Below are 16815 nucleotides of genomic sequence, written 5' to 3' on the forward strand. Positions count from 1 at the left end.
CCCAGTCCTCTGGCTATTCTTAGTGCACTTGTTGAAGTGAAGCTTCTTTGTGCCCCCCTTTCCTCAAAACCTTCACCATGGCCCATTCACTCTTCCGAGATTCCCCATTAAGATTATCGTCAACCCTCATCATTCAGGGCTCCCTGCTCCCGACACCGCTCGATGCTGTCGAGTGAGCATCGTTTCCATGGCAAAGAGACGCGGCTCAACAGGCATTCAATATTAGCGCCCTCAGGTGATTTGTTGATCCGGTAACCCAAGTGTCAACTCTAATGCTGTTCTCTGGATTTATCTCCGCTTCTTTTTGGAGCGCCCATGGTGGGTGGCTCGCAGTCGATTCCAGAACCAGCCCTTGCTCTGAACTTCGTTGCTGGAGTTCTGACGAGCCTATTTCCAACTGATCTCCAAGTCAGGCGAAGATATTGCGTGAGATTATGTTTTCGCTTGAGACGGCCGCAAAGTACTACATGCTCACGCCAGTTGACCTCGCACGGCACCGGGGAGGGCCAGGCTGGAGTGAGTATCCGCGAAGAAGGCGGCTGGGTTCGCCTCGATTTGAGCCACGGTAAACCCGTTACCGGTGTCCGCGCCGTCCATCACGACACCGGTGGTAAATGGGCCCTTCATGCAGCCGACGCTGTTCCTGACACCGGCGGCAGGGTCTCCCACAGGCACGGGGTTGGGGAAAGCCATCCTCGGAGGACCTGACTGGCCCACCGCTGCCTCATGGATGTGTGTTGCGGTTGTTGCAGGCGAAGAGAAGTCTCCCTGGAAGTTGTTCAGCGTGATGTTGTAGCATATTGTGTCGGTGGCGCCGTTCAGGCCGAAGTTGAAGGTCCCGGATGCACCGGCGAGGCCACCAGTGGGTTCGGTGCCGTTGACAACCTGCTCCGGCGTGGCATTGGCGGGCATGGTCGACGTGAACGAGAATAGCCCGTTGGCGTCGCCGGCGGCCGCTGCTGGGGGGGCGCCCGCCGGAGGAACTGCCGGGAGAACACCTCCTGGAGGCGGAGCCGCTGGTGGAGCTCCAGGAGGGGCAGCGCCAAGCTGTACTTGAGAGATGGTGATCTGGATGGCCGAGTTGGCACCTCCTCCGAGTACGATGGGCTCAGTAGTCGTTTGCCGGACAGCGACAGGCGAGGCGCATACGCCGAGCGCCAGCAGAGCGATCGAAAAGAAAGTTGGGTTCATCATGTTTCACGGAAACGACGGCGAGAAAGTTTGAATAAAGGAGGGTATTTCAGACCATTAAACTTATTAAAATCGAAATGTCGTGAGTGTCGCTGTCAAAGCAATCCTGATTATTGTGAGCCCCATCTGACACTCGAGACCACGAGTCCCTCCCATTTCCTTTATACTGCATCTGTCACGACCCCGAAGACCCTCGAAGGATCGCGATAAAGCCCAAGACTTGCACAAGAACGACAAGATGTTTTCGCCCTTGATCGACCAGTCCAAAACGAGTGCGCCCAGCACGGGTCAAAGACTCCTGAGAGATTGGCGGCAGCGATCAAGACGTCGCTTGCATTTGTACCAAGACGTGCGAGTCTTGACTATTACGCAGGGGCCACTACGATGACCCGGGAACACGACCTGCCGCACTCATGCGTAACTTGGCGGTTGGCTTGGAGGCCAGGCAAGCCGTTTCGGGCGGAGGCACTGCCGGGGCTGAGGCTGAAACTCTGTTGCCTCCGTATTGGCGCCCAGTGCTTTGCACCTGACGTCGCTAAACTTTGAAACCAGCACCGCCCACATAACCTCCCATTCATATTCTTCTAGGCCGCTTGCTCAATTCTGCACTCTTTGGGCCAACATTCATATTTAACTTTGAATACGGCTGGCAAATATGGTATTCCGGTCCGCTAACTATACGAATGTCTTCAACGCTGGTTCAATGCAATAATACATTTAGGCTACTTGTTCGCAAACTTGCTTCTCCTCCGCAAAACGCTTCCATACCGCAACAACATCGGCGGTACAATGCAGAGAGCTGTAGCCAACGAAGCAAACAATGTAGATGCCAGGTTGAAATCGAGCTCGTCGAATAACTTCCTCCCGAACAGTGGAAACGAAGCGCAAAATAGAGAGCGCGTGAGTGCCAACGCGGCAAAGCTGCTGGCCGTGTAAGTGTCATAGCAGTCCGACAAGTACCCAGCCAAGACGTGGTCAAGCTCGTTGACTGCGTACCCCACCGGCACAAGGGCCAAAGTCGGGACAATCCAGTGGACTGACACGCGAGGAGGAATCGTCCACGCGAACCACCAAAGACCAATCGCTAGCGCAGGCGCCCCAATGAGGTAGCCGGTGAACTTGGACTCCGGACTGACTGGCTTTTCAGCCCTGGCCAGGACGCGGGCATCGTAGAACCTAGTAAGTATGCTGAGGAGCATTCCAATTACCAGAGCAAGGAATGGCATATTCTTCCAGCCATCGTTGAACCCCAACTCCTTGTACACCAAGGGTAAGACCTCTGTGAAAAGGTAGATGAGTCCGAACGCAATGGCGCTGATGGTCGCCACCAAGAACACGATAGGCTCCGTGAATAAGAGACGAACAGGTCGACTGAGGTCGAACTTTTCGTAGCTGACTGGAATGTGCCACTTGCCGGCTTTGGGATGGGAACCATGGTGGGCCAACGCAACTGATGGACGTGACTCTCTGATGGTGAGGAACAGAATTGCGACGAAAGCCGTCACAACGGCCGCGGTATAGAAAACCCAGGTCCTGCCATCAATCAGCATGTGCATCCATGACATGAGCCACAGAAACAGAGTCTTGTGCCTTACCAGTCAGCATGGTCGGTAATCAGTTCACCAAAAACGGGTCCCGCCAATATACCAAGATTGGCTAACAGGGCCCACCAGAATACCCACCACACTCGCTCATTTGTATCCCACAGGTCTTCAATACTTCCAGTAGCAATCACAGTGGGTATAGAAGAAAGGAAGCCGCTGCCAAAACGGCCAATCACTATTCCGGCGATAGTTGGCACTCTTCCAACAAGGATGCAGAACAAGCTGTAGAAGCCTGTACTGATGATGTAGAGATTCTTGCGTCCGAAGGACTCGGAAAAAGGGGGAAAGATGGCACCGCCAATCGTTTGGCCGATCAAATAGCTTTGCTCTATTTTAGTGAAGGTCATGTAGTCATTTTCGGGGTTCATACTTACGTTGAAACGAACATGCAAGTTGCCACGACTGGACTGACGCCAAGTTCATGATGCAGATGCGCAGCAACAGGTGTCTTTAAAACCAGTCAATAAGATCTCAATCACCGTGCTCCGATGGTAGGAACCAACCCCTGCGGTGCTAATCATCGTCCTAATGAGTGTCAGCGGTATTCAAATGAAGGAAGTGAAGGTTGTCCATACGTGAAGAATTCCAAGAAGATAATCAGGCCTGTGTCCCATGATTTTCGAACACGTCCCCACTCTCGAGGATGGACACCTTTAGGTGTGAGCGACTCTTCCGAGTTGGTTTGCGACCCTAGGGTGAGCGCAGCGTCGCATGGACTGGTTTGCATTGTGGATGGACGCGACATTTCAAGCACGGCGTAGGTGGTAAAGCGAGTGTAACGCAACAAGGTGGACGAACAGAGTCCTTTGACTGATTCTATAGCATTTATCCGTGAGATATCATGTTTATAAACACCACATGGCGGCACCCAGACAGTCGAGTACACAAGGAGCTTGGCAAACGAGACCTAAAACTGTCAGGTCCTTTACGGGAAAGCCTCAACTATCCCGGTCCTCCGAACAAGAATAAACATTTTTGGTGAGTTCTAGCCAGTATTCAAGGATATGTATCGGATTTATCACTACTCATGATCTGAAGCGCAGGTGGGTGTGGATTCCAGCGCCGGCCGATCTTGATCCTTCATATTCTGTTCTGCGTTATTTATAGCTCAGTAGAAAGATATCGCAACAAGCCTAGTCTATACCACCGCCAAGAGAGAGTATCTACAGTCTTTCCAATATTTCTCCCGGCAGGGTGTCTAAATTTTGAACGCCTAGGCGTATGTTCGGTACATTTACGGGTTACCTGTGTACTTAATGAGGATGGGGAAATCTCGGAAACAGTTTACGGCAACAGCTAATCTACGAACCACTTTTCTCGTACACATTTTGACACCAATCTTTCATATTTCTGGAAGGTTTATCATTTTCGAAAGGCATACCGTCTGCAATCCACATTCCAGAAGCTGTCTCCAATGAACGTTCCTGACATAAGAAACTCTGATGCTTAGAGGAAGCTACATACACACTCTAGAGTGCTACGCGCTGCATAGTGCATATCATGGATGGTTTTTATTGGGCAACAAAAGAAAGGGGTTTTTTGGGGGTGAAAACAAATAAACGGCCTTTTGGGGGCGAAAACTTAGAATAGTTGGGCCGCGGTACATTTTGGTACGTCGCAATTGGTCGTGATCTCACCTGCTCTGGGGTTCTGGGGTTCTGGGGTTCACAGGGAAAACATTCAACCATTTAAAGTTTCGCTTCAAGCCCTTGATCTTAGCGAGTCTCACCATCGCATCTCTACGATCCGATTTAGAAGCAGATCCTGTACCAGCTCATCCCAACCTTGACTCACATTGCTTGCTGCGACGGCTGCCCTGCCCAGGCCATGGTTCGGACGAGTCGGACTGGACATATATATAGCAAGCTGAACTGGTTAATCAACGATCGGCAACTTCGGAATGGCGATACCTCAGTGCACTGACTCAACCCTGAAAGCTGGGCTTCCCGATTGCTCAAGTTCGTCTGCCAGTGACAGGTATAAGGCGATGTGCCCCTTACCTTATCATCTTGGCTTGATTAGTACCGCCCATCGCATCCAGTCGGGTTCGCCGAACATGACCATTCCTGTGATGCCAAGCGTCGGATGAGCTATTTACTTCCACCGAGCTTGTTGCGAGATTTACGATGCGGGCACTTTGACGGCTTTCAATAGTCCTTGGTCGTAGACAGGGTTCATTTCTAATCCCTATACATGTGAAACGTATATGGCACCTTCATACAGTAGCAAACACTCGACCAAACGTTCATGTAAAAGCTCAACGGTAATATATTATTCATACTTACTATGCTCCCCTTGATCAATATGCTCAACGGGACATTGCTTGTCGTTTTTATTTGGGTGCATAGGTGGAATAATAGAAGATTGATCAGAATGAAATCGTAGAATAAATACACATGTACTAGATAATTAAATATAGTAGTGACAGATCTATCAAATTACCCTTGACTCTAGCATTCATCACAGGTGTGGCGGTTCACCTCAGGAAAGCGAGAACAGTGTTATATTATGTGTCCAGGGTGGGCCGGTATTTATCATATTGCGACTACGCCATCTTTTAGGTATTGTAATCGCCTTCAAGTCCGCTACCGCCTAGGCGACAGTCATCGTGTTGAAAAAGCTATGGTGCAACATTCGTCCAACCAATACCTGTCGTGCATTATAATATTTGATCTAAAAATCAATGAATACATTTCACGACCAGCGATGTGGTTACTCCTTCTATATCTACAGGTCGTTGCCGGGGGTCCAATACCTTCTCCTTCCCTCCGGTCGTGGTCCATACAAGGCTGGCCGTCCTTGACCTTGGGAGAGTGACTGCGCACTCAGCACTGTGTGGATACAGCTTACTCTGCTTGTCTACCTAGGTAAATGGCACTTCCATCTGGTCAGACACTACATTCTTTATCTCGGATTTGTGCATCGGCAAATCCGATTGTGGTCAGGAACACTGAACGCCGCAAAAGGACTAGATCCATGGCACAGTTTTGCCGCAAACAGCACCTCACGGGGTTACATTCAAATGTCTTGGAATCTCAGCCGCAGTCATTCCCAATCATTCTCAATTTGAGAACGCGTCTGTAGCTGTTGTCAAAATCTCTACGGAAACTAAGAGTTTAATGAATGGAACTGTGGCAGTCTTGGAAGTGTAATTTTTGGCTAAAAATAGGCATAATTTACATTTCTATGTTTCGAAATCAAGATTATATCTGAATCTCAAAATTGCCTTGTATTTCGTTGTCCTCCTAATAATTCTAATGAAGAGAGATCTTGAATTAAATGTAGCTATTCACGTGGGAAAAACATGTATGTCCTCGGACGTATGCGGAATAGAAGCGAAACTAGTTCAGTCCCTACTGTGCTAGTAGTGGATAAGTAGAACCGACACCTATAGGTAAGGCCTTCATGTCGTGTATGTCTAGCTTATATTACACGTCGTCCTGTATGCGCAATCAGTACAATGTGCTGTGAGTAGCCAATCGCGCTTATAATTAGCTTTGAAAGTAATACTGGTACGGCAACATTCGTTTCCAATTTACTTCGAGGCTTCGACAACTTTTAATTAAATCTGTGGTTGCGGGGCTGGCAGTCATAGACACTTTACAGTATGGCGAGTTTCCAGTCAGAGACCCATGAATGAAGCGTAAAGACAGTCGTATAAACCACTGGAACGATGGTACGGGAACTTGATGAACTTTCCATCGTGTACAAAGATGGAAGACGGATTTCTCATTGCACGTGGGCCTGTGATAACCCGTGCCCATTGTACTCGGACGGGACTAGAAGCCTGAAGTCATGGCCGGATCGGGCATTCCCTTTCAACATTTGGTACGTGTCACTGTACTAGAAAGACTGATTTTCCAATCCAAACCAAGTTGTCTTGAACTCATTTTATGACTCTGCATACGCAGTAAGTACTGCTGGTTATCCTGAAAGAAGTCAAGATGATGAGTAGAAGATACGCGGGCGGGAAGGGCTTCTATGCGCCGAGTAACACTCCTTCGGACCAACCTCAGTTCGTATCCTGCCAGAGGCTGCCAACGCCGTCGACGACAGCGGCCATTCGCCGCACAGCAATCGAGTTGTTTCAGGACGCTTGCTATTACATCTGCTATGTCTGCATCGTCGTATTCATCCTAGGACTGATGCTACAAGCAGTAATGTATGGCAGTTTGCAATCGCCCGGCGGTAGGTCAGCTGCCATCGGTCAAAGCCTCACACATTACGACATTCTTGGCGTTGAACCCGAGGCCGATCAAGATACTATAACAGCAGGCTGGCGTCTACAATCGGCTACCTTCCATCCAGATAAGGCAGCGGGAGGAAACACAGAAGAGACCCGCGAGAGATACTACTGGATCCAACTGGCATACGTCGAATTATCTGACCCTCTTGCACGATGCTACCACGACCAATACAACGGATTCTTGCCACGAGGGTGGGGCGGAGATGACCCATGCACTAAGATATTGATGCAGAGAGAGAAAAAATCGAGAGAATTGGCCGAAAACACACCAGATACCGTGAGGGAGGAAATGCTGGGAAAGCTGGTGAAGGACTATGGGGTGTCGGTTAACTGGCTGAAAGTCATGAGGAAAAAGCGAGATGGACGGGAGTGGAAGGATGCTGGATGGTTGAAACAGAAACAACTTGCCCTTTTGGCGGCTGTTGAAGATTACGGACAGCAAGTCATCGCTTGGAAATACGTCGGGGTGGGATTTATACTCACTATGATCGAGCACTACTGGAAATACTTCATCCCATTGGGGAACAAGTATGCTCGCGGGATTCGGCGACGGTATGCTCCGCTTATCGCAGCAGTGGCCGAGTTTTGGGAATCTTCCTTCACTTCGTAGCCATGCTCTACAGCTTTCATGGGTGGTAGGGGGGTTGAGGGAATTGAACTTTTGGCAGCATGCAACTTTTAGAATGAGTGATCCTTTGCGAATGCAGCAAATCAAGATTGAATTAGAAAAATAAAATAGTGGCTAGTTAGATTATACACTATTATATTATTTTATGAATTAATATATCATAAGGGAGAACGAATATTCAAATAAGTGAGTAAAGTATAAATCTTCATTTTTTACTTTTTTAAAATTATATATAATAAAGTTTAATCTTATAATAAAAGTAAAGAATTTTTACTTTAATACTTAAATTTCTTATTTAATTATAATCCTATTAACTACTATTATTATATTTAAATTATAAGTATGTTATACATTAGTAGACAAATTAATTAATAATATATTATCTTATAACTAAAAAACAATAACTAGTAAAATTATAAGGTTACTAGAGTGCTAGTGTAGCGCTGTGTAAGCAGCCTCACTCTCTTAGAGTCTCCTTCTCACCAGGCTTCTCGCCTATATCGAGCTGCCACAGCTTATAGCGACTGCGCATGGTATGCATATGAATGTAGCCCGTCTTGTGAAGGTACCAAGCCTTCGCATACTCCTCATTGCCGGCGAGGACATGCTCAATCCGCCGCACGCATGCGATCACATCTTCACTTGCCTCCTTGAGGGTCTCAACGAGGCTTTTCTGGCTGTAGCCAGCAATCTTGTTGGTATAATTATCTTTCTCGCCATTTAATTGCTCCTTGTAGAATCTTAAGTAACACTGTTAGTTATGTGACCACACAGGTTTAGTAGATGCAAACAGTCGCGGAGGCACTCTATATGGAGGAGTCCAGGCTGCTACTACCGTAGGCTTCAGATAAGGAATAGGAATGGTAACGGCGATTAAAGGAACCAGACTTACGAGAGCACGTCATTTGTGAACGCGAGGAAGCGGTTCATATCTTCAATGGCCTCGATGGGAACGTCAAGGTTAGGGAACATTGTCTTGGGAAAAGGAAACCAGGCATAGGCCTCGCCGACCCCGTCGCGGCTTCGCATGAACCAAGGAAACAGCTGCCCTCCTTTGGAAGGATTTGCGGTCTTTCCTTTGACTACAGGTGTCACAGTCAGTCATCACATGTCATGAATATCTGGTTTTGCAGGAACAGGACCACGGCAGACACCACCGCCATAACACTTCGCACAAGGTGCATCTAAGCAGAAGGCTCCGACAGCTAAAGTTCGAATTCTTGTCCTTCGACGACTGTCTTTTCGATACAGGTCAAATAGCGTCGAGAAGCCACTTACTGTCATCGCGAGCGCCCAGTGCTGTTGCCGTCACGAATCCAAATGAGGCAGTGACGATCATATTGGCCACCAGAGGGTGCCAGTACTCGTAGGTCAGACGGATCTGATCGGCGAAGGCTCCCAGGAGGACTGTAGGTTGTGGTAGGCCCTTCACCCAGCGCTCTTGGAACAGGGACATGTCCTCGAGAATCCCTGCTCGATCGGGTTCGTCACACAGCGTGGCCAGCCAGGTGTAGATGGCAACCCAGACCTTCACATCGAGTGGGAGGTAGGGAAGACAGTTCTGTTTCCCGAGTTAGAGCTATTTGGACTATTCTTGCCAGACATAGGAACTCTTGTCGCTTTGCGAAGAATAACTCACGTCTGCATAGGAGTAGCCGACAAGCAGGCCCTCATACGAACGTGAATTTAGTGGGTGTGGTACTCCGGTTGCCGCGGCTGCTTCGAGGACAGCTGTCATGAGCTTTTCACTCTCGAATCTCTCGAGGGGAGGTAGGTTCAAGTCCGAAAGGAACTTGGTGTAGATGGGGCGCAGAGAGGCAGCGAGCTCGGGATCCTCGATTGCGATGTCGCCCTCCATGACGTGGCCATTGACGCGATTGCTGCTGTTGGGCGTTGCAGTCTGAACCAGGATGGTCATATTGATGGTATAGTGCCACCTGTACAGGTTTTATGGAGGACACGCCCCTAACCCTAGTTTCAGACCTAGTCCAAAACGACTACAAAAGGTGTCATAAAATTAGAAGGACTATTACTAAAAGACTTAAACCTTAAATAACTTAATTTATACCCTATAAACTAAATTATTATTCCTCTATAATTATAAGCCTAATATATATTAAATAAATTTTTTTTATTAAAGCTTAAAATAAATAATATAAGGTATAACTTATCTTACTTTACTCTTTATAAACTATTTTATACTATTATAAAAATAACTTTAACTTCTAATTTAAATATTATTTATAAAAACTCTTACTCATTCCCTAAATAATATACCCTCCTTAAAGTATACTATTAACTTAAATAATACTAAACTCTTATAAACCTAAATAAACTTAAAAATAAAAATAAATATATCTTTTATATTAAAACTATTAAAATAAATTATTATATATAAAAAAACTTTATAAAATATATTTTAAAATAAAAATAGAAATATAAGGTTTACTTTATAAATAATATACTTAAAAATAAAGAAACTAAACTCTTATAAAATCCCCTATAATAAAGGCTTTAAAAGTTACCTATAATTATAAAATATATTAATAAATAGTATTTATTTTTAATTAAATATTAAAAATATTAAAACTTTAAAAATTTAAAACTAAATTTAAAAATAATATTAAATAATATTTTATTAACTTATATAATAAAACTAATAAATTTAAGTTTATTTTTAATTTATAAAGTTATTAAAAATTAAAAACAACCTTACTTTTTAAAATTTAATAAAGTTAATATTATATAATGCTTATATATAATATTTATAAAAGCTTAAAAACTAATATTAAATTTATTTAATAATATTAAAATTATAATAAAATCTATTTATAAACTTATACCTATAGAATATTTAAAATTAATAGTTTTTAAAATAAATAACTTTTATAAATAATTTCTTTATAAATTATATCTAAATAGACTTAAATAAAGTAATACCTTATTATTAAATAAAATACTTTTAAAAACTTATTAAAATACTTAAAAACTTATTTAAAATATTAAGTATTTTACTTTATATTAATAGATAATCTAACTAATTTAAAAACTTACTAATTTTTATTATACTAACTAAAAATATAATATTAATTTAAATTATAAAATTAGAAAACTTTAATTTAAGTAACTTAAATAAAAATTAAATTAAAAAGAATTTTAAATACCTTTATTAAACCTTTAAGTATTTTAAATATTATAAATAAAATCTAACTAATTATAGAACTTTAAAGTATATTTATATAAAAAAAAACCTACTTTTAAATAAAAGATTTTAAATATTTAATATAAAGAGATTAAAAGTATCTAAAAATAAATTTAAATACTTAATTTTTAAATTTAAAAATAAGAATATACTTAAAAAAGCTATATTAACTATAAAGATTAAAAATAATATTCCTTTTTATTTTATTTAAAGATATTTAAATCTAAATAGAATTTAACCTTTATTATACCTCTTTTATATAAGTAATATTAATATTTATATCTATTTTATTATAAATTTTATTTATTCTTTAATTTTAATTTATTTAAAAATACTTTAAATATATTTATTTTAACTATTAAATATAAAATATATACTTCTATTAACCCTTTATAAGTTTTTATTAATAAGGTTTTATTAGAGATATATATAACCCTAAATAAAGTATTATATCTATTTTATAAGAATATAGTTTTAAATAACTATAGTATAATCTACTTAGTTAACTTAATAGAGATTAAAACTAAAAGCTTCTACCTTAATTTAAAAATAATATTATTAAAGTAAATACTTTAACCCTTAAGATTAATAACTATAAAATATATTACTTAAAATAAATAATTTATAAAGAATAAAGAAAATATATAAAGAACTTATTATTAAAAATATAATAATTATAAAGAATTTTATATAAATATAATATTAAAAATACTTTTATAAAAGTAGATATTTAATATTATAAAAAATATAATTTTATATTATAAACCCTTTAAAAGTAATATTATTATAATAGAACTTATTTAAAAATATAATTTAATCTTTATTAAATATAAACTATTTTTTATTTCTAAGTTATTATTATTACTAAAAGTAAGGTTAAAATAGTAAACTATTTAATATTTACTATAATATAAAGATACCCTTTTACTTTTTTAAAATAAACTTTTAGAATATAAAGATTCTATTTAACTTTAATATTTATATTTAGATTATTTAAAAGTATAAGCTTTAAAGACCTTTATTAAATAAAGTAAAGATATAAAAATCTTTAAAATTAAATAGATTAATTATAAAGTCTACTTTAAAGTACTTATTATAAGGTATATATAAAAGCTTTATTAAAAATAAAAGTTTAAAACCCTTTTTAAAGTTTTTAAAATTTATTTATATATAATTAAACTTTAAATAGAATTTTATTTACTCTTATTATCTATAATAAATATAATAAAAGCTTTTATCTACCCTTTTATATTAAAATTTTAAAAAGGTATTTAAAATAATATAATACTTTAAAATATATATTAAAAGATAATTTAATTTTATAATTTATAAAATATAATAGAATATTAAGGTTATAATTATTAACTAATTTATAAATATTAATTATATTAAATAAACTAAATAAACTAATATTAACCTTAAAATTACCCTTTTAAGAATATTAAAAGTAAATAAAGGAAAAAAGAACTAGAAAGGCTCTAATTAAAAGACTTTTACTCTTTTACTTAAAATAAACCTTTTACTAAAACTATAATTAAAGACTATACTAATTATAACCTTATTATATAATATATCTCCTCTCTTAAAAAAATAAACTTTAAATATTATTTTATATAAATAATTTAACTACTATTTTAAATAATATTAACCTCTTTAAATAAAAATAAACTTTAAAGTTTACTTTTAATTAAAAATATTTATATCTATAGATATTAAATATATACCTTTATAAAAATATAAAAATAATATAAATAAATACTACCTAAAACCTATAAAAGGACCTATATAGAATATTTTATAGAATATATAGTATTAAATATATATAGAATATAAATTCCTATCTATAAATAAGTTATTTTTATAAAAATATAGTATTTAAAGAGAACCTTTTCTATATAAATAAAATAAATAAACTAAAAAACCTTTAAGTTTTAAAAGTAAAATAAGTTTTAATTAAAATAGCTACTCTTAAGAAAATACTAGATATAATATATATTATAATTAAACTAACTTTATAAAACCTAAATAAAATTTAAATTAATAATTAAAAGAAATAAAGTCTAATAATTTAAATAAAAATAATACTTTTATAAAAGTATAAATAAATATTAAAAAATAATAAACTAAACTTATTACTTATTTAAATTAATTTTAAAGGATAATATATAAACCTTTCTATCCTTAAAGAAATACTAAAACCCTTAAAAAGAGTATATTATCTTAAAAGGAATTAACCCTTAAAATAAAAGTTAATACTAAAAGTTTAGAAAACTTTAATTAAAAAGTATACTACCCTAATAATAAAGAGAAAGTTAATTTTAAATAAAAAAAAAACCTAAATTAAAATATAAAAATAAAGCCTATATAAAAGTTTATTTAAATTTAAAAAATAAAATTAAACTTAAAAATCTTTACTTTACTTTAAATTAATTTATATTATAAAACTTTAAAAATATATATATATAGAATTAATTTATATTAATATATATATTAAAATAACTTAAATACTATTATTAAAGTATAAAATAAAATAAATAAATAAAAACTATATATTATATCTTTATTATAACCTTTAAATACTATAAATTAAATAATAAAAGAATAATAACTTTAATAAAATTAAATAATATATTAATAATCTTTTATTAAAACTAACTTTATAAAAATAAGTTTAAAATAAATCTTTTAAAAATATATAGCTTAAAGCTATATATTATAAGCTTAAAATATTAATAAAACTAAATATATAAAAGATAGTTAAGTAAAAAAACTATTTTAAAATTACTCTCTTTAAAATAAGTATATAAATATAAACTTAATAAAGATAATTATTTAATTTTATTTAAAGTATATATATATATCTAAAAACCTGTAATTATTCTTTATAATTAAAAATATATATATAGTTATACTTATAATAAAAACTTTTAAATAATAATAACTATTATTACTTACTTTAATTTAAAGACTATATAGTTAAATATTACTACTATATTCCTAAATATTAAAAAAGAGATAGAAGCCTATTTTCTATAAATTATTAAATAGATTTAAAAGAATAAAAGTATACTAAACTTAAAAGCCTTATATAAATTAAAAGACTCTTTACTTTTTAATATAAAGAATTTATATTAACTTTAGTTAATTTTAATTTAAAACTATCTCTAAAAACTATATCTTTTATAAACTTAAAAATTAATCTTATAATACTCTTTTATATAGATAATATTCTTATTTTATATCTAAAAAGTAATAAATTAAATTTAAGTATATAAAAATAAAATTAAAGTATAATATAAAGTTAAAAATTAAAGGTTAATAGAGTAATTTTTAAATATATAGATACTTTAAAATAGAGTAAATAGATTATTATATTAATTTATAACTTATATATTAAAAGTTATTTAAAAGTTTAACTTATAAAATAACTTTAAAATCCTTCTATATACTAATAATACTTAAAAACTTTAAACTTTTTAAGGATAAATTTTAAAAGGAAATTAAAGTATATAAAAATAAATAAAGTTTATATTATATACTATAATTATATTATACTTAAATATAGCTTTTACCTATATTAAACTTTTAAAATACTTATAAACCTTAAATTAAAGTATTTTAAAATAGTAAACTATATAATTAAATATTTATATATAACTTAATTTTAAGGATTTAATATAGAGTATAAAGAAATATAAACTTTAATAATTACTAAAAATACTTTATTTATAAATAATTAATTAAATTATAAATCTTTATAAAAGTATATTATAACTTTATTTAAAGATTTAATTTAATAAAAGTAATAAAATAAATAACTATATTAACTTTAATTATAAAAATAAAACTATTAATTTTAAACTTATTATAAAAAATAATAACTTTAAAAACTATTTAAAAATATTTAATTAAACTTAAATAAACTATAAAGAATTTATTTAAATAACTAATAAACTATATAATTAGTAATATATAAGGTTAAAAGACTTAATATTAAACTATAATATATTAATATTTAATAAATATAACTTAAATAAAAATATAAATATAATAATTTTAATATAATATACTTAAAAATATTAAAAATACCTACTAATAAACTTATTAAAATACTTTTATATATTTATTTTAAGTAATTTAAAGCTTATTTAAACCTAAAGAATATATAGGAAATAATAGAATAATAATTAATTTAAAGAGAGCTATAAAACTATATTTTAAGTTTTAAAATACTTAAAAACCTAATTCTAAATTAAATTAAAATCTAATATATCTAAAAACCTATAATTAAAATACCTTTATTAAACTAAACTAACCTTTTAATATATTTAATCTATATAAAATACTAAAAGTATAAATAAAATTAAAAACTATATTTAAAATATATACCTTTAATAGTATTTAAAGATTAAAAAGGGATATTTACTCCTTAATAAGGCTCTTAAGATTATAAAAAAGCTTAATTATAAGAGTTTTAACCTTATTATTAACTTTAATACTATTAATATATTTAAAAGACTTTAATTTAAATATTTAAAAACTAAAAACCCTTCTAATTTTAAAACTAATTATACTCCTTTAAACTATATATAACTTTAAATATAATTTAAACCTTATTATAAATAGTTTTAAGTTTAATCCTTAAAACTATAATAATATTATTTTTATAATAGAAATAAGTATTTTATTAATCTTATTATAAACTTTAATAACTTAAAATATAAAGATCTTTATAAAAATATAAAAGATTTATATTTATTATTACCTTTAAAATAATATAAATAATATATACTATTATTAAAATACTTAAAGTAATTAATTAAATCTTTAAAGTAATTATAAAATAAAAAGTTTATATAATAAATATAAAAATCTTATATATATTACCTTTTATTATAATATTAAATTTAATATACTTTTATAATTAAACTTAATATATTTAATATAAATACTCTTAAACTATTTATTAAGTTTAATAATCTTAATTTATTAATTAACCTTAACTATAATAAAAGTATTAAATAAACTTAAAAATATACCTTTTAAATATATAAAATTATATATTTTAAAAATAACTAATATAAACTTATTAATAATCTTTTAATACACTTAATAATAAGGTATTTAAAAATAGCTTATTATTATTATTAATTATAATATACTTTTAAAGTATTTAAAGTAAAGAGTAATAAGGATTAAAGTAGATTTCTTATACTTACTATCTTTAATAAAAGCTATAATAAATAAGTTTAATAAAATTAATTTTAAAAGTATTTTAAAATAAAAATTAATATAAAATAACCTTAAAAATCTAAATTTAAGATTTATTTTAATAAAATAAAGTATACTATAATAATAAAAATACCTAAAAAAAGAGAATATAATAGTAAAAAAAGAAAGAAAGGTTAAAAATTAACCTATATAAATAACAAAAGGTAAAAAGGCTAATATAAAGCCTATACACATCCAGTAAATAAATAAGTAGAGTAGTAATAAACCTATAATAATAACTATTACTAAAAGGTATATAGAGAATACACCCCTAACCCTAGTTTTAAACCTAATCTAAAGTAACTATAAAAGGCGTTATAAGGTTAAAAGGACTATTATTAAGAGACTTAGACCTTAGACAACTCAATTTACACCCTATAGACCAAATCGTTATTCCTCCACAGGTTTCGGCGATAGATATCCCTGAATCAAGATTTCCGTGACTCCGCTGAAGATTTGGGATTATAAGGGGCTCAAAGCTAGTGGAATCCTCATGGTAAGAAAGCGAACATTTTATACATAGTACTGTGCCAATGGAGACGGAACTCACATACGCGAGGTGACTCACTGTGTTGGCAAGTCTACAGGTGGCTACAGGGTAGACGGCGCGGTTGGTCACCGATGCGGACAAGTTCAGGATGCGTATGAGCCTCCTTCTCACATCAGCATCCAC

The 16815-nt window shown here is 33.7% G+C and overlaps 4 protein-coding genes across 4 annotated transcripts; 1 reads left to right on the forward strand and 3 right to left on the reverse strand.

Moving 5' to 3' along the window:
- Positions 1-471: 471 nt before the first annotated feature.
- On the reverse strand, positions 472-1194 carry KVR01_009222 (uncharacterized protein; the record flags this gene model as incomplete). Its single annotated transcript, XM_044782574.1, has 1 exon — positions 472-1194. The coding sequence occupies one exon, from the start codon at positions 1192-1194 to the stop codon at positions 472-474; it is 723 nt and encodes a 240-aa protein (XP_044641724.1).
- A 376-nt stretch (positions 1195-1570) lies between these two features.
- On the reverse strand, positions 1571-3540 carry KVR01_009481 (uncharacterized protein; the record flags this gene model as incomplete). Its single annotated transcript, XM_044794126.1, has 6 exons — positions 1571-1717; positions 1843-1866; positions 1950-2724; positions 2787-3116; positions 3170-3243; positions 3421-3540. The coding sequence occupies 6 exons, from the start codon at positions 3538-3540 to the stop codon at positions 1571-1573; spliced, it is 1470 nt and encodes a 489-aa protein (XP_044641983.1).
- Positions 3541-6739: 3199 nt separating this feature from the next.
- KVR01_009539 (uncharacterized protein) lies at positions 6740-7651 on the forward strand (the record flags this gene model as incomplete). The annotated part of the gene is made up of 1 exon (XM_044789372.1): positions 6740-7651. One exon carries the CDS (start codon positions 6740-6742, stop codon positions 7649-7651), a length of 912 nt encoding a protein of 303 aa, XP_044642041.1.
- A 374-nt stretch (positions 7652-8025) lies between these two features.
- Positions 8026-9587, reverse strand: KVR01_009363 (uncharacterized protein; the record flags this gene model as incomplete). Its single annotated transcript, XM_044785588.1, has 4 exons — positions 8026-8409; positions 8562-8751; positions 8948-9230; positions 9309-9587. The coding sequence occupies 4 exons, from the start codon at positions 9585-9587 to the stop codon at positions 8127-8129; spliced, it is 1035 nt and encodes a 344-aa protein (XP_044641865.1). The 3' UTR covers positions 8026-8126.
- Positions 9588-16815: the final 7228 nt, after the last annotated feature.

This window comes from Diaporthe batatas, assembly GCF_019321695.1.
Source record: "Diaporthe batatas strain CRI 302-4 chromosome Unknown Contig00011, whole genome shotgun sequence".
NCBI classification, from domain to species: Eukaryota; Fungi; Ascomycota; class Sordariomycetes; order Diaporthales; family Diaporthaceae; genus Diaporthe; species Diaporthe batatas.